The 21,973-nt window shown below is 38.4% G+C and overlaps 2 protein-coding genes across 4 annotated transcripts; both read right to left on the reverse strand.

Annotated features, from left to right (window-relative positions):
• Positions 1–219: 219 nt before the first annotated feature.
• elovl7a (ELOVL fatty acid elongase 7a) lies at positions 220–6,825 on the reverse strand. Of its 2 annotated transcripts, none has more exons than XM_059337598.1 (8): positions 6,710–6,825; positions 4,054–4,143; positions 3,732–3,922; positions 2,527–2,604; positions 2,358–2,414; positions 2,158–2,263; positions 1,932–2,068; positions 220–1,799 (listed from the first exon to the last, which is right to left on the reverse strand). In XM_059337598.1, exons 2-8 carry the CDS (start codon positions 4,115–4,117, stop codon positions 1,551–1,553), a joined length of 882 nt encoding a protein of 293 aa, XP_059193581.1. In that variant the 5' UTR covers positions 4,118–4,143; positions 6,710–6,825; the 3' UTR covers positions 220–1,550. The 2 variants fall into 2 exon arrangements, with proteins under 2 accessions (XP_059193581.1, XP_059193580.1); XM_059337597.1 differs by lacking the exon at positions 6,710–6,825 and adding an exon at positions 6,447–6,633.
• Positions 6,826–7,444: 619 nt separating this feature from the next.
• On the reverse strand, positions 7,445–21,968 carry ercc8 (excision repair cross-complementation group 8). Of its 2 annotated transcripts, XM_059336930.1 has the most exons (12): positions 21,612–21,962; positions 21,034–21,129; positions 20,622–20,723; positions 20,085–20,208; positions 18,034–18,115; positions 16,298–16,366; positions 16,141–16,207; positions 14,663–14,766; positions 13,699–13,823; positions 10,812–11,009; positions 9,008–9,103; positions 7,445–8,481 (listed from the first exon to the last, which is right to left on the reverse strand). In XM_059336930.1, the coding sequence occupies exons 1-12, from the start codon at positions 21,686–21,688 to the stop codon at positions 8,416–8,418; spliced, it is 1,206 nt and encodes a 401-aa protein (XP_059192913.1). In that variant the 5' UTR covers positions 21,689–21,962; the 3' UTR covers positions 7,445–8,415. The 2 variants fall into 2 exon arrangements, with proteins under 2 accessions (XP_059192913.1, XP_059192914.1); XM_059336931.1 differs by lacking the exons at positions 7,445–8,481; positions 9,008–9,103; positions 10,812–11,009 and adding an exon at positions 13,119–13,537 and having other exon boundaries at positions 21,612–21,968.
• Positions 21,969–21,973: the final 5 nt, after the last annotated feature.

A 21,973-nucleotide genomic window follows, 5' to 3' on the forward strand; every position in this document is an offset into this window, starting at 1 on the left:
CTTTCAAATTATTAAAAAAAAAAAAAAAAAAAAAAATTCACAGCTGAAATAATTTGTTGATGGATTTTCATAGGTTTAAATGCACACTTTAAAGCTATAGTACTGTTAAACTGTTATGGGCGTGATAATTTAAGAGTTTAGACCAATCAGCATTTTCCTTACACAAGATAGTCTTTAAGCACAAATGTTTTAAAATAAAGAAATAAAGCAGAGACAATATTCAAAGTACAATGATCATTTATTTTTGTATAAATACATATAAAATACAATATAAACATAATTTCACATCATTTCTTACAGGTTTAACTATTTGTATAATAAGGGATCAGACAAGGAACTGGGAAAAATAAAGTTTAACCCCCATTTATATATGCAATGTGTATCTGCATGTCTGTAGTGTTAACATGGGCTTGCACCTGAATAAAACAGTGTAACTCTTTCCACGTCAAGCTCGATCCTGTGTTCTCCGTCACCAAAAGGAGCAGAGTGTTACATTCACTTTAGTTTTAAGATCATCATAACTTGATATAAAACTACTCCAGAGCTCAGTCTAAAAAGGCACTACCTGAAGACCTCATTAGTCACAGAACTTCAACACATGAAGCAAAATACTTAAAAGAAAGCAGGCAAGCAAGACTGCTCGTGTTTTTCTGACTGGTCGGCTGAATTAATGTAACTGTGCAGTCCTGAAATACAGTTCTTTTGTAGTAATGAAGTAGTCAAACTCTAGCTCATGCTCTGGATCCTACAAGAACCACAGAGGTCCATCTGCCTGTCTCCCTGGCATCTTTGTCACACCATTGCTTCATAAGATAATAACTGATTCTAATGTATAAAAGACAGCTCTTTTCAATGAAAATCTGTACCATCAGCAGCAGTTGTGACTCAAACCATAGAGAAGTGGCCATGTATGTGATCAAACTAAAAACACCCTGTTGCATTTAACCATTTAACAATGACCTGAACAGGACATGTGTAGCCTGAACACCATTTATAAAAATAAAAAAAATTGACCTCGAAACAGCCAGGTGAAATAAACAACTTTTCAGTGCACAACTTTAAAAACCCAAAGCTGGATTTCCTAAAAAAAGAGTCTTCAGAGAAGTAACGTTAAGTCACACAATCTCTGCATCAGAACCTCTTTAAGGGAACCCAGTTTGACTGTATAGCAGAGGGTCCCACAGTCCTACAATAGGTGAAGCCCTATAGTCGTGTGAATAGTGTAGTTGATTTTAGACGCTTGAAATTCTTTTTTTTTAAACCATACTGTAGTAGAAGGAGGGGTATTTGGAAACTTCCATAGCAGAACTTGGGCGCTACCTTCATTGTAAACAAAAAAAAACAAACAAGATAAAACCCTTCAACTTGAGTAAATAAACTTCTTAAATAAAGCTTTGGTCAAAGTTTAAAGATTGTCTTTTGCAGTTTCAAGTAGAAAACCAATCAGAAAATGCAGTCCAAACTAATTTGGGGTAGAATCTCAGACTGCAGTGGTTTGTTTACATAAATGACGTCAACCCCCAAACCCCCCCGACAAGCCGAGTCCTGCCTCACTCGTCTTTGTCATGATTGGCGTTTCCGTTCATAACTCCGTTGCTGTGGTGTGCCCACGACTGATTCTGCAGTACTTTAGGCAGCCTCTTGCCCTTGGTGTAGGCGTGGTACCAGAAGTTGAGGAACAGGAACAGGAAAATCAGGCCGTACGAGCCGATGATGTAGATAAAGATGGGGAACTGGTAGGGGCAGTCCTTTATGAAGAAATACTGGGAGATGTGGCTTGTCACCATTACAAACTGGATCTGGGGAGCGACAAAGAAAAGAAGGGTCGAGTCTATTGGCACTATTCCCCATAGGGCTTAAAGTACAATAAAAGAGCTTTTTTTAAAAAAAAAAAAAAAAAAAGCAGTGTTGTGCAAGATTGCCCTACTTACCAGCTGAATGGAAGTGAGGTATTTCTTCCACCACAGGTACTTCTGATAGTTGGGTCCCAGAGCAGTCAGGCCGTAGTACGAGTACATGATAACATGGACGATACAGTTGAGCAAGGCGTGAAATGTCCCCATCCCACCTGAAAATAAGAATGTAAAAAGGAATGTTACAAAATGTCAAACAAATTGAACATAATGTCATGAAAAAATTTAAGAAAAGAAACCCTACCTGCAGAAAACTTGACTCCAAACCACCAGGTGAAGGGCATGATTGAGTGATGGTAGACATGAAGAAATGTCACCTGGCTATTCTTCTTCCTCAGCACAAAGAAGACCTGAAAAAATAAAAAGACAAGTATAGTTGTCAAAAAAAACAAATTATAAATTTACTGTGCGACTCAAATGCCTGACAGTGATCTTGTAACTTACCGTGTCCAACATCTCAATGAACTTTGAGAAGTAGTAAAGCCAGCATGTTGCCGCCATCTAAAGGACAGTAAAGAATATTTCAGTTTGGGGTCTTTAGGAATCCAGCTGTTATACTACACGTTCTGTGCCAAATGCAATCAGATGCTCAATCAGCAAAAGAGCAGCTTACCCGGACGCCCTGTGGTGATTCGTAGTCGACCAGGTCGCAGCGAAAAGAGTATCCGGTTCCCCATCCTGACATCACAAACTGAAGAGAACAGTGCAACATGCGGTTAATCACAAGCAACTGGCTGTGAAAGAAAACTACCTCAGAAACTCTTTAGATTTTATGCTCAATCTTTAGTCTAGCTTTACTGAATTGCAGTCAACGTTAAATTAACTGCTACATTTATATAGTGTGTCGGGATGGTTTTTCATAAGTAGGAGTACAGACCTCTGCCAACGCCATGCCCCATTATGGAATGTTTACAAAAGCAAAAAAAAAAAATCATATACGCCCTGTGATATGGATCTGCTCCAAAATTGTAATTGGTTCTCCCTTGGCCCGTGCTACACCTTTACACAGATACCGCTTTCCCAACCACATGGGACAGGTTCTGTTCTGATTTGCGCACCTTAGTTTCTAACTGTTTGGAGCAATTAACCAAAATTAGTTTGGAACCTGATAAGTTGGTTCCTATCTGGAACTTTTTTTAATGCAGGTTTTCCTTGACGGAAAAGTTGGGAGGGGGAAGGACATAATGAAGTTTTATTAAAAAAAAAAAAAAAAAAAAAAAAAAAAAAAAAAAGGGGGGGGGGGGGGGGGGGGTGTAGTGGTCTCAATAGATAGTGCATACATGTTTTTGGTTCTCTTTTAAGTAAAAACAAAAAACATCCATAATAAGGGAACAAAAGCTCCCAGATAATCAATGTGTCCACCATCTTGCCGATACGCTTTACTTAAGTTTTGTGAAACACCCTCTATTGATGAAAAATCCTTGTTTACAATGATTTTGGATTTTGTTCAAGAATCATGAACAGATGCAGAAGAACCAGAGATAGTTTGTTGAAAATGGGTACAGGTTTATACGCAGTGTACTGATAAAAATCAAGCTTTCCTCAAGAAAGACGCAGGACAAAGTCAAATCATGCTGAAGTCATCTTAGGCAACATTTGTAGAATACAGTGCATGGAAAGAATACACCTGCAGATCTGGTTCAACTTCACATAGTCAAGTAAAAAGAAAGAAAAAAAAAAAAACACGGCATGAGTCATGGCTCAGTACTTTGTGTTGTCAAATTCAAGAACAAACGCCACTGTGACCCTGCAGTATGCATGCCTGTGTTAAAAAGGTTTTTGGCTACCAAGTCAGGTCAACTAAATAACATGACTCACCTCATAGCACATGTAGAGCGAGAGAGCCACCACGCTGAAGTTGTAGACTATGAGAACTCCTTTGAGGTCGAAGGCTTTGCGATTCTCCATTATCCGTGGCCCCAGCGATGTGACAAAGTAAACGTAGGCTACGATGATGAGCCCCTGGGGGAAAGGGGACGACATAAACAACCAGGTACCCGTCCGTTTGTCTGTAACAGAAAAATGTTGACAGGTTTATTTACAAGGTTCAGATACAGATGTAAGTGCACACTCACAAAAAAGTGATAATTTAAGATTTTAAATCAAATGTAACAGTCATCTTGATTGCTTTGAGACTCACCTGCATTTTGGAGGAACTCATCATAAATTTGTGCAGCTGAGGACTTTATATAATTCAGTTCCATTTTCAGACAAGATCCTTGCAGTTCACCTGGAAGAGCAATGGCAAAGGTTAGTAAGTCCAGATATGAGGTCACTGATAAAAATGCCCAGTACATAATCAGTCGGTGATATTTTTGTCCAGAAACAGAAAGGAAAAAGAAAAATTCTTGTTCAGTGAAACGTTTGGATATATTCAAAAGCCAAATACACAGAAAACAGTGCATTCAATTCAATGCACAATAAAGGCTGACATCGGGGAATTACCCAGGTTAATAATGGTTCCTAGTTCCACCACCATTATAAACTATGAGGTCCTAACAGGAAGTAAGCCTCTCCCAACAAACTGCTGCCAGACTCACTGAAACCAAAACACGGTATCAATTCCTCCCCATGCAACTTTTTTCCCCCATTTGGGAGGATGAAATGTTTACATATGACCCACGTTCAATCCAATATGTTGCAGTAACCATTGATAGTTATTCTTAATTGTACACTGCCATGGCTGAAAGACTGGACTGTACAGGAAAAAGGGCCACTCAGCCATTCTTTGCTGCCCCTCTGAGACGGACAAAGCCAACAGTGTACGGGGAGTACAATGAGGGGCAGTCAGCGACAGTGTAACTAGAATTGATTAAAGACCAAAAAAAAAAAAAAAATGCATGGCTGATGAATATAAAAAATGTTTCCAGTTACAATACAGTTCATGTTTTAGGACTTGTGTATGTTGGAATCACCATGAAAGATGCCCTGCAAGAGTCAAGGCAGCATTGTTTTGTTGACATACAAGTGAAACTTGGCCTTGAGGTTTTCTCAATGGGAAACTCTTAACAAGAGTTAGCAGGGAGCAATGCAAGTAGAGCTGCCAAGGTTAGTCAACTTACAGAAAAATTGTTGCCAACCATTTTGATAATCAATTCAACGTTGGGCATCATTTCATGCGAAAATCATGCAGTTTTCAGCCTCTCAAACATGGATATGCCCTGCTTTTCCTTCTTTAAGGTTGTATTAAACTGAAGGTCTTTTGGCTTTGGAGTGACAAAAGACATTTAAAATGGCCTTCCCAGTTTGACATTTTTTACCAAATGATTAAATCAAGAAAATTGGCAGATTAAACAAATAATGAAATGGTTGCATTTCTCTAGTCAGTGGTAGATCTTAAAAAGGAAACTACACACAATGTGACAATAACAGGGTTAAATTAAAAAAAAAAAAAAAAAAAAAAAAAAAAAAAAAATCATAATTCCAAGCTACACAATATTGTTGGAAAGAAGCAGAGCTTAAACTGGCCAATTTTCCAAACTGAAGGTAAATTGGATGACGTTTTCCAAATGACCATGGCTGCAGCCACTGATCATGACCCAACATTAGTAGAGTCAAATCAACAGTTGTCTAAAACTGTAACGGTTTGTGGACATGGGGTGGCGTCAGGCAGAGTTTCAGGGTCATCTGGTCTATGAAACATATCTGCAGTAGGGAACTATGACAGGGGTAACTTCCCCTCATATCACTTCATGACAAACTAGAATAAAACACTTTTCAGGTCAATATACACCTGTTAGATTATTTGTTTCCAGAAAAATCGTTGTGCCATTTGTGAATAATATCCCTAGTCTGCAAAGTATAGATAGGACAATACCCTACATGACAGGTTTTCAAGGTGTGTCTACCTGACTGCAACAGGAACGTCAACTGAGCATGAGTAAGTTATTAGGTGAATGGTGAAAAAAGGCATGGCTGTCTGCAGTTTCTACACTAATGAAGGCATGGCAAGCCATGACATGCCAGTTTTACATTATAGTCAGGGTTCATGATGTAAAGGCTGCTACTCCCATTGTACACATCCTCATTTTGTGTACTTAAAATGTCTGCAATGACAACTCCCTCTTACATAAAAGATGCAATTCATGTTTGTGTGAAATACAGCATCTTTATCTGGTCACGTTCAGAGATTTAATAACAGGCAGAATTCTTGATGTGATAAATACAGCTTAGTCGTTAAGTTTTCGCAAGACTAAGTACACCCATTTGGTGGGGATTTTAGGTGTCCTCCCAAGAACATTTAAAGTTGTTTGACAATCTTGACATCATTTTAGACTATGAGCCTATCATATCTATCTGGAAAAGCTAGAACAGATAACCCCCAAAAGGTTGAAGTTGCTACAGAAATCCACTGAGGACCCATGCATGCATTTCAAAAGGTTAAAAACACATCTTAACATTAAAACAGCAATATTAACTAAATGTTTAACTCTGTGTTTAAAAGACATTCAAGTTAAGGGTCGTGTTAAGAAACAATTATTTCAGTTCAGTCAAGTTAAAGCATCAAAATGAAGAATGTATAATATTCTTAACCCATGTTAGATCCATTTCCACGCCAGTATGGCTGTAATCCTCAACAGGTAGCAGAGTTGATGAGGACCAGGTGACACAATTGAAGAAAAACAGGTCCAACAGCTACCGTCCAACTCAGTGACAGGAAGTGTTTCAGTAATCACGGGCACGTTTTCACGTCGACGCGCCGGTGTTGTCAGATTTAAATTTATCTCACCTTGAGTAGTATTTTTCAGTTCTATAATTTTTCTCAGACTTAGGTGAGAAAAAGTTAAATTACTAACCTTTAGCTACCGCTCCTGCTCGGTGAAAATCCGTTTGGTCTGCCAAATTGTGTGTATCCAAACTCCCCGCTCACCTGCAACAGCTCACCAGGTGTGCCCTCCTGCTCTACTCACGAGCTGACACAGCGCGCTCTCTTCCTTCTTATGGGAGACCCCGGGGGGCGGGGCCTGCTCTCCAGCAACGCTTACGCTTTCGCTGATTGGCCGATTCGTGGTCCAACATTGTCAGTTCATTCTTGAGCGATGCCTCACTGAAAGCTATGTCAAGATTTCACCATTACAGCAGCTTCTCTTCTGACGTATTTAATAATTGGTTTCAGTACAAAAAAAAGATTAGCTACTTTACAGTAAGTAGGTTTCAGATAGAATATCAAGAGAATTCAAGCACTTTCATGGCACCTGAACAAAAATGTCTTTATTATCACAGATAAATAAGCTCCCCAAAAAGCCATGGTATATTTCATACTGTGACGATGAGATCATCGAGGTTATGAGTTTACATAGGTTTACACAGGTGATTGTGTAGATGAACACCAGATTATATTAAAAAAATTAAGCACTTTTCAAGTATATATTCAAATGTTAGCATATTCCTAACCTTGAAAACACAAGTTCATATTAAGCATTTTCCAAACTTTAAAGACTTAGTAGGCTACTTAGCCAGTGGTAGTGCTGTTTCTCCCCATAACCTCCCTAAAACCACAGTAAAATGACGGATGCAGGTGAACAAAACAGTAGCATTTTCAGTGCGTTTATTAAAAGACTTGTTAAAGGCTGTACAATTCAAGACACTTCAGGTAACTCTGAAAAAAAGAGCTGAGCAGCACAATGTATAGCAGAGACAGAAACAGTATGCTGGGCATAAATAGTGTTTACATTTTTAAAATCATTGGATTGATATGCAATGGCCTTTTTTGGTTCCCAGGTGTCCACATGGTAACCAAGCAATGTGTAAATGGAGGAGGGTGGGACAGAGAGAAAGGTTTCACTATCACTCCTCGTTGTGGGTTTCAGCAGGAGCTGAAAGCAGAGTTTACAAACAAATGCAAATTTTATGCCGATGACAATAAGACAAAGGTTGTTTTTGTATTTCTGGTAACTCCCATGTGAGGATTATGGGTAGTCTCTGCTCATGCTCACACACACGCTCACACACAAACACGCACGCGCACACGCACACGCACGCGCACACACACACACACAGAGTAATGTCCACTTTGAAACAATCTTAACATAGGTACATAAAAAATGTCTCAACCTCATATAGTGTCAGCATCATAATTCAAATAACAGCAAATATGCATTATGCTTATTTCAAAACTTCTAAACCTTTAAACAATAAATGGATAAGTTCAACAAACAATGGAAGATATCCTCAATTAATGCAATGCATTACTGAAAACATAAAATGGCTTTATATTCAAATAATTAAAAAAAATAGCAAAATATACAAAATGTAAAAAAACAAGAATTATTCATAACAGTATGCATATTCATAAAACCATACAATTATTTACAGCTTTCATTTTAATTTCAAGGCCTTCATCTTTGCAATGACGAAACAGGAGAAATTTCCCTAAACCCATAATCCACAGGTGCCCGTGGATCTGTCAGTTTTTCACAAGTTAATTGTGACAAATGTGTGCTCATTTCCATGGTGGCACACTGTGTATGTCCTCTTTGTCGACACATGCAAAACACCAGCATTAATCTTCGTCGCTGCTCCATGCGTCCTGAAAGGCAGGGTTCACTGCTGACTGACCAGCAGCAGCCTGCAAGGAATCAATCGACATTAAGCTCAATATCACATATTTATTAAGTCTCTAAATAGATCCACAATTAAAAAAAAAACATAATACACTTAGTTATGTAATGGCTTAACACTGTGGAAAAAAACAGGTAACAACATCCCTGTCAACTAATGACTGATGACAACTATTGTTTATCTGATAAATGTGCCAACTAGTTGAAATGCAAAAAGGCTGGTTTGTAATTCAAGAAGCATCACTAGAATGTAGAAATGGCTCGACAGAGCGGAGTGTTTTTGTTTTGGATGTGTCTCAGTATGTGCAGGGTAACACTGAGATGTCACAACCTAAATTCTTTCAGCTTATTTGTGATCTAATTTCTGCCGTGAAGCCATTAATCAGAAGATGTTTAGCAATCATGTTTACATAGAAGTTGTCATTAACAACATTGAATGAAATGAAACACTTGAAATTATAATATATTTTGGAGTATAAATTGTTCTATATTATTTATTTCCCATATCGTGTTTCCTGTTACTGGGACTTGTACCTGATTTGCACTTTTTGACTCTTCTTCCACATCAGAGGTACGAAGGACAGGAACCCACGCGAGGATGTTACAGTCTTTACCTCCACTATACAGCTCCTACATGTAAAGAAGAACAAGAACACCTCAGTTCTGACGCACTGGTTCACACACCTCCAAACATTGACATCAGCACCAGGGGAACACCAGTGTTAACAAGCAGGATTGGGACCAGGAGTGAAACAATTAATAAGCTCAAATCTGTCCACGCAACACAAGTTAACACGAGGGACTGGTTCTCTGTGCCAGGGGACTGATCGAAGTCATTTTATCAGACAAGAGGCATCTAGGGGCGGTAGCACATTTTCAGGACTACTTCCTCTCCAGGAACTCAGAGGTACAAGCTGCCGAGCTGCATTCCTACGTTACACATACAAAACAAGCATGTTACTCTGGAGATTGCTCAATGAGGGCGCTGGCTGGACATCCCACTATATTTAAGATGATAGTTGACATAACTAAATGTACCTTTGAATCACGAAACACTGCCTTGTTTTTTATTAAAGGACACTTGAATAGGACTACAGAACTGCACAAGCATACTGATGAATTTTAAACAGTGTTTGCTTTACACTGTAAGAAGAATGATATGATAAATAAATGCATACACCAGGGATTTACAGTATTGTTTGGAGACTCATGAATGAAAGCAAATATTGGTTTTAGTCAGATATTACTGTTATATCAATATGTGGGCATTTGTGGAATTAGCATATTTTTGTGTCCATTGTAAAAATCAGCATACACTAACATGTTTTTTTAAATAAAAAGTTGGTTTTTCCACTGTTTAGTTATTATCTGATGAAAGTCTGTGTATTGATATTGGAATCTTTAAATATTATCAATTAAGCCTAAAAAGAAGGGTTTATATAGGGATGCAAATGTGTCATCGTTTTGTGAAAATCATCTCTTTAAACGTGAAATAGATTATTTGTGTGGATACGTGTTTTTTAAATTTGGGTGTGTTAATGGGGGGAGTATTGGGTGTTAACATTATTTAAATGGAGTCTTACATTAGCTAGCATAGTTGTTATTCCAAATTCCACCTGTATAATTTACTAAAGGTTAGCTGTTGATGGCTCCATTGTCTTAATGCAAAGATAATATTAGGGAGGCAAATACTGTCACAACCACAACCTAATAAAAAACAGTCTGCATTTGGACTTGTTTTGGAACATGAGACTAATTCATTTATGGGACATCAGATCCTTAATAATAACAACCTTAAATCTGTTGTGTAGCAAGAAAAAGACTATTGAAGAGTTTGAAAGACTGAAAAAGACTAAAAAGTCTATTCATAGAACACACATTGATTAAATAGTTGTAACACTGCCACTTAATATCTCCACCTTCATTCCTTAAATGGCAGTAAGCACAAGCAGAGTGCAGTCACAGCAACATTTAGGCTGAGAGCACGAACGTGGGTAACATGCAGTATTTGCATTTATAGCAGCTTAGTATAGCTCAGGAAATGTTGACCTAACCATGTTATCTGTGCAAGTGGAAGTGGCTCCTTTGAGGCTGCCATGGTGATTGAAAATTTATAATAGCTCTTACTGCAGTGACAACACCACAGCAGTTCAAGAGATAAAATAAAACGGACAGAGAAAGTGACCTGAATTCTCTAAATGCACAAGATACCAGCTAGACATGACTGGCAGAACAAACAGAAATAGATAGATGGAAATACAAATATATGCACCACTACAGATAAAAGACTATAATGGCCAGATGCAGGGAATATTCACCACCTGGGACTCTGTCTCACCTGGTAGTCTGGGTGGAACTCGACGCAGTCAACGTTGTTGTAGTGACCCCTGAGCATAGTGACCAGCTCTCCTGTGTGGAGGGCATACACAGCTACGGAGCTGCCGCATGGCACAAACACAAACTCTGGGCTGCAGCCGCGTGACACTGTGAACTGTAGCCTTTTACGACTCTCGTTGCAGACCTTCCCGTAATTTACCTGAGGGACAAACAGTGAAGGCACACAAGGTTCAGGTCATGTGTGTGTGTGCATGCTGAAATATAAACTACTTTGAACAATAAACAATGTCAGAGGGTTTCCTGGATGAATATGAAGTTTTTTTTCTTTTTGAAACAAACAATATAGTGAGTCTTTTTGTTATGACAATATGTTGAGTTATTTGATACACAACACCAAAAAACATCTTTCAATGCTTCTTATAACTGAAAATAAGACATATTTCAAATGTAGGAAAAACATAATAAAATAACCTGTAGAACAACAATTACATTTTTAATAAAGGTTTAAATGTGCCTTTTGGAGGTTACAGGTTTGCAAACAAAAGTTATGTTTACATTCAGTGTCATCCACCAAAACTCATATGCATCCTTGAGGTCTAACATATATGTTGAATTCAATTATTTTCTCATAAACCATTTGCAAAGACAATCATCTACACTGCCATTCTGGCACACTGCTGCATTTATCAGCTTGTCACTGTCATCTGTAGATCAGAGGAATACTGTGTATCACGGCATGTGCGTCCTCAGGTGAGATAAACAAAACGGTGACACACTCCATGGCACTACTAAGAAACTATACAGGACACCTTTATTTTTTTAAAATCAGAAGTACAGCAAGAGACAAACATTTGAAAGCTTCTGAAATTAAAACATTTCATGGTATTCAAAAATCACAATCCAAAACTGTCAACTAGGATAACATAATTTCAGAACTTTTCCTACTTCCAGGACTTGCAAAGACCCTGAAAACAAGACCAACAGGAACAACCAAGCAAAGTACTTCACCTTGATGGTGTAGAATTACTAGGCTTCATTCATGCCTGTGAAACAGGTTTGAATTGTGTAATGCATTCCTTTTACACCCCCTGAAGTGCACCAGACATTCCCCTTGCCTCATCTATAATCCAACTCTGATCTTAGCCTGGGAGAGGTCATCTACCCTCTGAGTTACTAGGTGTCTAGTGCTGCCTGAAGACGGAAAAATGCCCACCATGGCAACTGCAGCATGAAGCAGCAGAGCAGAAAATTGGAACAGGAGACTGTGTGAGAGCCCAGGGCAAATAGCACAGCTTCTCTTAGCTTTAGGTTATGGTTACGTCTCCGTGGGGTGGGGCTGGATATAACAATTTTCCATTATTTTATGTAGACTCAAGGCTCTAAAGCGAAGTTTCTTGAGGACTGGCATTGTGTCATGCTATGTGTCAACCTTTCTATGCTTTAGTTTCCTGTCACCTCTTCTCTATTATCATGGCCAAAACTAAAATACAATTAGAGAGCTGTGATGTAAACAATACCGTCCAATTAAGTGGCAGATTGTTGCTTAGCGGTTGACGATTGCTAACCGAACATTCATTCCTGTTTATATGTTAACACCAAGTGACCATGCTCTCTCGGAACTTAACAATTTAAAGTTTGCCATTGTTTTTGTCAAATAATTAAAAACACCCCAGTTTGCAGCAAATTTTGACAGTAATCGACAGAACTTTCAATCTGGCTTTCATGTTCACCACTGCATTAAAATGACTTTTCAAGAGTTATGGACGACAAGAAACAGTATAAATCATGTCCAAAAGTCCCTGAAGGGCTGTGTCAAATATTCAAGTACATGTGTTTTGTGTTTTCCTGTCCTAGTTGCAGCAGCAATCTGTATTAGCTGCAGAAACTTCATTCTCTGGGTAGCCTCAGTAGGTAATTTGAAGCAACTTGTTGTTAAATTTTGGGTAGGGGTGGGGGTTGTGTCGTGCCTGTATTGGAATTGAGCAAGAAATAAAGAAGAGAAAAAGGAGAGACTGAACATGAGCACGTCAGGCAAAGGTTTCCCAAAATAAAAGGCTGCAAGAGAGACATGGAGCTGCCCTTATGACTTTTGAACTAGTAATTAATAATAGCTAGCTTGTGATGTCTTGTGTTGCTAAACTTGCTTGTTTGGCTTCCCTCATATGGAGCTCTGTGCCTCATATTGCTCATTGTTCCGGTTTTTTTTTGCCCCACAGGATGACGGTAAGGTTAGATCTAAACTAAACAAACTATTCTCAACTTACTATCTGTACATCATGGCCCACATATCAGCTTTAAACCATTGATATGGAGATAGCTCTGTGACATTTGCCTTCTACCTGGAGGTAAAAATTCTCCAGAATCCATGTCATCACAAGACACAGACATATGGAGTGACATGCCCTCTGCTTTATTATTGTAATTTATCTTGTGTGTCTACAGAACATCAACCAAGTGAAAACATGTATACACTTCAGCAAAACAGGACCAAACATTGTGCCTTCTGAAACTACAAATATAATACTGTCTTTGTCAGGAAAAAAGTTTTAAACTGAGACAAGACTGATATGCAGACACACCCTGAACCAGTGATAAGTAGCGCTATCAACTTAAAAACAGGTGTGAAAGGAAGTACTGAGTGACAGGGTAGATACCTGGACTGAACCTGTATGTCAGAAACTGCAGATGATAACATTGAGAAGAGTTTCTGCAGCTTCTAAAACCAGACTGGAGGGATCAAGCAGGACATTTGGAGGATTTATTAACACTTTCAATAATTTGTAGTTTGGCAAAGAAAATCAAATGGGTCTGCATCTTCATAATCTAAAGTGTTAACACAGGTAGCATTTTTTCTCTCACACACACACGCACGCACGCACACAACTCACCAGTGTGTTTTCCCCAGTGGCACTATTCCATAGTCGCATACGATCATCAGTTCCAGTGGTGAGGAGGTAGAGGCCATCGCCAGTAAAGCACAGGCCATTTACTCTGCCATTATGAGCTGTGTTCACTGTGAACACAGGTGAAACACGGTAACATGCATTTGTCACCTTCTTTATCAAGAACAAACTGTGCATATTTATTCTCAATGTTTACTCATCAACTAATGCTACACTTTCAGTATAATTGTTGTATGAATCTCTTGTCTATAATTACACAGAATAGCATAGAGAAACTGATTAAATCACAGACTGTTTTTCTCGAGACATCGATCTCTTTGATGCCAACACAAACAGGGCCTCAGGCAGGAAAAACGGCTTGTGTAAGAACGACTGTTTGTCAGGGAGACACAGTCAGTTGTGTTAATCTGAAGAATCTGAAAGTCAGAAGCCATCACAGCTAAGCGGAAAACGTTGCTGTTAAACTGCCCTAATTTTCTAATTCCAGCTTTTAAATGTCAGCATTAGTTTTCAGGAAGGTGTATTCTGTGGCTCTTGATGAATGTGTGTCCCCACGGTTTTTACTCCAACACACTTTTCTGGGGTTATATGCACTTCAGCTCCTGATGTATAAATCTAGTAAATTTGTGCAACAACACCACTATAATATATATATATGCCTTATCATGGGGCTGCTTAAAGGGCACATTGGACAGTGACTGGCAGAATGATATGGTTGAGGGAGAGGAAATGTATGACAGGATGATGCACTGCATCAGCATACAAGCAAAACCCAAAATGTTTGCACCAAACATGACACCCCAGGAGGCCGTTTGACAGTAATTTCTGTTGTGTCCTTCAATGCCTGTTATTTTCCTTCTGAAAATAAGGCTGAAACATTTGCCATGCCCACTCGATAAATGAAGAAAAACACATTGGAAAAGAAAAAAAAAAGTAGAGTTAACAGTACCTGCCTCAGAGGCGGCTTTTGATTTGTCTCCATTGTGCTGATCCAAAGTGAAGAGACTAGAAGAAGCCCGGCGCACATCCCATACTTTCACTTTGCTGTCTGCACTTAGAAGGAAAATGAAAGAATTATTTTTGTTTTATATTTTCCTGCTTAATTCATAAAAACATAGCCCTTTGAACTTTTTTTCCTATACTGCGTAATTGGACACAGTGGGTTCCTGGAGTCACATTTAGTTAATTTGCCTACCGAAGGTCAAACCCAGGTTGGCCACCAAGGGCGAGGTTTAGCTCTCTAACTCCAGATAACAAACTCTTTCTCATCTCCACTGACGGAGCAGACGGATGTTCCATATATTACACACTGATAGAGAGACACACTCACTGAAGATGAGATCATCTAAGAATGCATTCTGACACAGAGAGGAGCAAAAATTTACTAGCATGTGACCTGAGACCCCTACAATGTGATTTAGGTAAGCCTGAGGTTCTGGTCATTTCCAATAGTATTCTTACAAACACTTAACAAGATAAAGAATGCCCATACATGGTTATTTTTAATCATAAACAGCCAGCTACAGTACAGTGCAAAAGTTTTAGGCAAGTGTGAAAAAATGCTGTAAAATAAGAATGCTTTCAAAAATTGAAATATTAATAGTTTATGTTGATCAATTAACAACAAGAAGAAACATCTAAATCAAATCAATATTTGGTGTTCAAACCAGCATTACTTCTTCCACACCGGCCTAAGACTTTTGCACAGTGCTGTATATTTAAATATAATATGTTTTCCCCAGAAAACAGAATCTCCATATTTGGGTGGCATTACACAGTGACATGTACTGACTTGTACATCACTGTATTATCTCAATTCTCCTCAATTGAGCTTCATTCAATACTTCGGCTAAGACATAAAGTCCCCTGAATCTCTTTTTTCTCATCTCACTCAGTTTTTCAAGAATTTCTCCTCAGCCTCAGCCCACTAGGTCCAATACAGTGATTCTATGTACAATAAATGCGAAAGCTTCATATATAAGAGTTTTTTTTCCTTAAGTGAGTTTTCTGTTGGGAATTAACATGCTGCTCAATAACAGAATATCACACACTTGTCTGTGCCAGTTGTTTTCAAAATCACTTGCAGTCCACAGGGACAAGCAGCACTTGGATCCCCCTAGGTTAATTATAAGGTCTAATGTAGCATAAACAGGTGGGGACCGTATCTACCATATGCTATACTGACAGGCTCGGCTACTAGAGTTCCACAGTGCCTATCTGCTGCCGGTATGGTGGCATTATACTTGACTCGGGGCTGCAATGAGGCCAGATGGGCAGGAAGCTGAGATGACAAGAACTGCTGGGAAGCAGCATGGTGGGGATTGTCCTGGACCTGACATTGTTCTTTGATGTGTCTCTGAGGGTAAAGCAGGTAATGGTTTCAGAGGCTGGATGTCCACAGAAACACTGGCAGCTAACAGTGCCTACCTGGCAGTGGCTAAGATGTGCTCATATCTGGGGGACCAGCGCACAGACAGGACCTCTGCTCTGTGACCTGGAGGGGGAAAGTTATTGTTTATGTGTGTGAGGAAATACAGCAGGAACGTGTGTATATGTGTGTGTACTTGCAGTCTAGTTTACTAACCCTGAAGAACATGAATGTGTGAGCCAGACTTCAGGTCACACAGTTGGATTTTAGGATTTTTGGTGCCAACTGAAAACACAGAGAGACAAAAAGACAGTTGAAGAAGAGGACTCAAAGATTGCCATCATTTCTTTCTTGTTTGAATAAAAAAAAGGTTCTTACAAAGATGAGGGATGTCATGACATCTGATACTTTAGCTTAAATTCTAAAAAGGTTCTATGAATCGAAAAAAAATGAACAAAAGTTACAGTTGTAACTAATTAATATACAATAATAATAAACTGTTTGAGGTGTTGGAGATTAGAATCAGAAAAAAGTTGGGATGTTTCCTCAAACGTAAATAAAACAGAATGCAATAATTTTCTAATCGATTGTGACATACAGTACCAATCATTTTTTAAATTTTTAATTAAATCTTCTACATAGTAGATTCATATTAAAGACATCTAAATTATGATGGAACACATAAGGAATTATGTAGTAAACAAAAAAGTGTTAAACAAACCACCAGAATATGTTTTATATTTCAGATTCTTCAAAGTAGCCATGTTGAAAACATTAAAAATAAAAAAAACAACTGACCGAGAATGTGTGTCCAAACTCCTGACTCGTACTGTATATATTTAATAAAAAACTGTATAAAGACAGTATATTTTATGTTCAAACTGATGTTTGTTTGGGTAAATATACAGATTTTTTTTGCATTGTTTTTATTTATTGATTTATCGTTTTGCTTTTGTTTCACTGGTTTCGGTATCAACTACTGCATTTCTGGTAAAATGACATCCCTAACAGGGATAACTTAAAAGCATACAATCCCATTTAATCACATGGTTCTAATATTATATTCCTACTTATCAATATTGTCTCAGTTTACAGATTGTGATAAATGTGTGAGTATAATCAGTTACAACATGTGTAACAGGGAGAGATCCTTAAGAATGGTGAAAGCTGAAGTCCCCAATTCCAAAAGACAAGGTGTGGTAAATATGAAAACTCACTGATACACTCCTGATAAACATGAGCTAACACACCCATCCATACATGGGAGGAGGGCAAGATGGTTGGTGAAATGTAACAGAACAAAGAAGATGTTTGGGATGTCATTACAATCTAAAAACAGAGACGTAATCTTGTCATCTCCTGTTGCTTCTCAGTAACAGATTCTTTTAAAGACTTGACAGAGATGTTTGCAACTTGTTCGACAAGCATCTCTAACAGAGGGAAAGGACACATTGAGCAAAAAAAGAAACAGGCAGTGATTGTCTGTGGGTAAAAAACAGGCGTGTCAAAGAAACTGTACGTGTATGCACATTTATGAGCACATACTCAGGAGAAACCTGTTGGTCCTGTTGGGCGATGTGGTGAGGTGCCACCTAAATTCTTACATTTTTTCTCCCCCGGAAATCACTCTCTAAACCTGGAACCATGTGTAGCCAGTATCTGACCCACTTCTGTCTCCTCCGTGTACATGTAAATTTGTTACCTGGGGTGAAAATTGGGGTACGGGGCGGGGGGGGGTTAGGGTTAGGGGCAGTGGCTGTGGTGTGCTGTGTGGAGGCACATAGTACACTGCTTGAAGAAACAAGCTGATGACAGATTGGGAACTAATGAGACTGTTGTTTTAATGTCAATGCTTTTTAGCACGCAACTAGAGAAATGTCAACACATACTTCAGCTGGTTTGTTCTTTGCTACTGAGGACAGAAAAATCTGTGGCTGCATTGTCACACACACCTGCGATGAGACTGTGCTTCCTGGCAATGGGGGAAAGATGGTGGCTGTAGACATTGCCCTCAAACTCAAAGACTTCTGCAGGCTGAAGAATAAGAAAGAGAGAAAGAGTCAGACAGACGGAGAAGGTCAGTAAGCTCTGGTTTAGCAATTAGTGCTATGTACGGTAAATAAAAGTCTTATATTAATGATAAAAAAATATACAACCATCAAAAATTAGCTCAACACAACATGAAATGGGGAAAAAACTGGCTACACACAGCCTATCTGTCATAAATATAGTTCAGATTCAACATGTATCTAAATTGTTATGCCTATTTTAAAATAATTATTTTAATTTGTCTCGTTATTTTATTTATCTATTCCTCCTTTTTTTTCTTTTTTTTTTAAATTGTATTTATTTTTATCAGTGACAATGTACATTGATAAACATTACTGTAAATGCATCAGAATTAGCAATAGGCTTATTTTCATCCGTAATCTCTGGACAGATATCAAAAGCAACCTAAAAGCAGTATCTACCAAATTGTCTGTTTTTCATCCCTGTTGTAAAGTTATAATGTACTATATTGCCTTTATTAAAATAAAATAAAAATAAAAAATACATACAAGACTTGAAATAAAGCCATTTCCTTAAAATTTCACTGTAGAATAAGTTCACTTCAGTGCAGTGAAGTTCAGAGAATGAATTAGGTAAAAATGAAAGACTAAAGAGAGAGGACACCACAGCTCAGAGCTCAGCAGGCAGCTCACATAGCAGCAGTGGAGGTTACAATGCAAATTCTGCAGCAAATATATAAAGCCTCTCTGTGCCCCATCTGTCAGTGTGTACCAGCACCGGCCAATGGACACACACACACACACACACACACACACACACACACACACACACACAGAGGAGTCTCTGTTTGCATAAAAATACCACACATACACATGGACTATGTGCACAACAATGCAAAGCACACATTAATGTGTGTACACAAGCACAATAAATAATTTAATAGGCATGTGTGTTTGTGAGGTACACAGAGACAAAAACACAGAGAAACGCAAATGAAAGGTCGGTGGTTCTTTTCTGTCCCCTCCCTGACCTTTTGAGGTAACCGTGGTGCCAGTGTAACTCTAGCACAGCTCAGGGCCTGCCATATGGGACCATGGAAAGGTAGCAAGCATGAAGCAGAAAATAAGAAAGAGAGGAGATGGGATAGTGAAAAGAGCAAAAAGAGAGACAGGGTGCTTGAGCTGTAAGAAAACAAATGCCAGCTCGAGACCTAAGTGCAGTGTGTAAGTAGTTCTGCTGTTAGAGATCTCACAATGGAAAAACAAAAACAAAAGATGAACTTTGATGACTCTGTGAAGTAACGTGGGATCATGGTTGATGATCATGGTCATCTTGTTGTTTTCATTGTTAAACAACCACCACTACCAATAAAAAAATCTATTTGATGTGACTCAGCACATATAGTGTTAACAGTGTCAAAACAATCGTACTTAAAATAGCTTTATGAGCAGGTGGCTAACATAAACTACTTGTCATAGCAGCACCCTAGATCAAAGCTAGATCAAAAAATGACACTGTGTGGCTGAAAAAAATCTGTATTGCTGTTACTGAGTGTAATTCTGTAAATCTACATAGTATGATTTATGATTAATCCGACATTTCATCTGGTGCTTCCCCAAAAGTTACAGAACACAGAGAAAGCAAAGGTTATGTAACACCATTGACAGCTGATTAAATTAAAAAAGTTTGAACACTGTTGGAAACATATAGGATGATGCAAGTACACAACTCAACAAAATATATAGAACATAAGTCTAATTATCATAAGCATTTTAATGGGGAAATGTTACATAATTTACCTTGCTGTTCAATGTGGACATCCATGTAAGTTTGTTTGTTAATTCAGCTATATTGAAAGTTTATTGTTTTTTCTATCCCAATTTATACATGGCACAAGGGGAATCTTACTTTTCAGGTGTACCTAATAAACTGTTAACTCGATGTGCATCACATTTAACATGGAGTAGCCTAGACTGTGGGTGATATTTCTTACCTTCAGTGTCTCAGTGTCCCAGACTTTCATAGTCTTATCAAAGGAACTGGAGACAAACATGCCCGTGTCATAAGGATACCACTGGACTGTCTCTACACTGAATTTGTGGACATATCGACTGGACCTAAAAAACAAACAAACAAAAAAAAAACATAAAATGTGACCCGATTAATACTCTGGTGTTTTGTACCACTTGTGTTCTAAACACAAAAATACATTGTATACCAGCACATACAGTAGTGTAAATTAATCAGTCCTGTGCAGCCAATAAAGCTACACGCACATTGTACACATTATGCTACATTCTCCTGTAGCCTTGTTCAGTCATGTAGGTGCAGGCTGTCATTACTACAACAAAAAAAGATATGCATTGGAATTAGAGCCAAGTGTTGAAGTGTACAAAATAAGATTTAGTGACACTTTTCTGTTCACATTACCATTAAAAACAAACACATGCAACAAATAAGGGAGGGAACAATTAAGCTAATGCTGTGCTACCCTCTAGTGGATGGAATGAGTAAATGGTGTCACACTCACCTGCCTACTGTGCATACAGCCTTGCAGGTGTACTGAAGTTTCCCAGTGAAGTTTTCCAAGTCATAGATAACAATCACTCCATCTGCTCCGCCAGACAACATGCTGAACAACAAAGAGGGTTGACTTTAAAGATAATTCCTCTGAAAGTAGTTCTTAATGGAAATGTATCACAGAAAGGTCTGTGAAAGGTCTTGAGTTTTTCAAATGTTATTTCCCCATGCTTGGTGTAGCTAAAACGAATTCAGCACTATTACAGTAGGCTCTTTTTACAAAATGTTTTATAGGATAAACCTATGGCTGCCATTACACAAATTTTGCTGTTAAACGTATAACAGTTTCAGATCAGATCAGATAATTGTAATGCAGTAATTAAAAACATCTGTAAAAATAATGTAAGAATAAGTGGACTTACTATCTGCCCTCTACTGCATCAATGTCAATCGCATTGATGCCATTTCCGTGGATTCTATCCACGTCTCTGTCAGGATTCAACGTCAGACTCAGGACCCTTTGGACATATAGAAAGCAGAAGCTTTTACACACCATTAATTACCAGTGAGACCTGAACAAACAGATCATTAAATAAAATTAAAAGTGGAAAAGATACATCAAGGGAAATAAACAACAAACAGATGTGCTGCAAATTGACAAAAAATGGCACTGATGAAACCATTATTAGACTTATCACTGGGCCAATCCATTGAAAATTTACTGTTGACAAACTGACATTTGGATTATCGCAAGTTAGTGTTTACAAACATAAGATAGCAAACGCTTTCCAAATCTTAACACATGCCAACCGTTCTCTTTTCATATTTTAACAAAACCTCCAATAGAACAACTAAGTATGTGCTTAAATAAGAGTTTATATATTGAGACTTCAGGGTTTAAAAGCTCTCTGAGTAGATACCTATGAGTATATTTATGCTCCCTAGATGACAGTGTTTAGCCTATTTTCCTTCCTTGTTGAATTACTTTATTCTCTCTCACCTTCTCGTTGACTCTGCACGTCTCAGTCGCAGAGGGTCGTCCAGGCCAGCCTGTCTTGCTGCCAGAAACCCCAACATTTCTTTAATTTGAAGAGAAGCCGAGCAGCACTGGTATTCAATCTTTGCTAGCGTTGGCTAACCTAGCTAAAAGGCTAGCATGCTAACTAAAGTGAAGTAGTTTTTTTCTCCAAACAGAACGTTTGCGCGCCCAGCAAGGCATTGTATTAAATACAAACATCCGTTTTAGCTCAATACGCGGTGTAAATCGTATTAGGGTATTATGTTTAGATCATTTATTGCCTATTTTACATTGATTTCAACTAGCTTCGCAGCAGCTCAAAACAATGAACCGCCATATTGAAA

This window comes from Centropristis striata, chromosome 7, assembly GCF_030273125.1.
Source record: "Centropristis striata isolate RG_2023a ecotype Rhode Island chromosome 7, C.striata_1.0, whole genome shotgun sequence".
NCBI lineage: Eukaryota > Metazoa > Chordata > Actinopteri > Perciformes > Serranidae > Centropristis > Centropristis striata.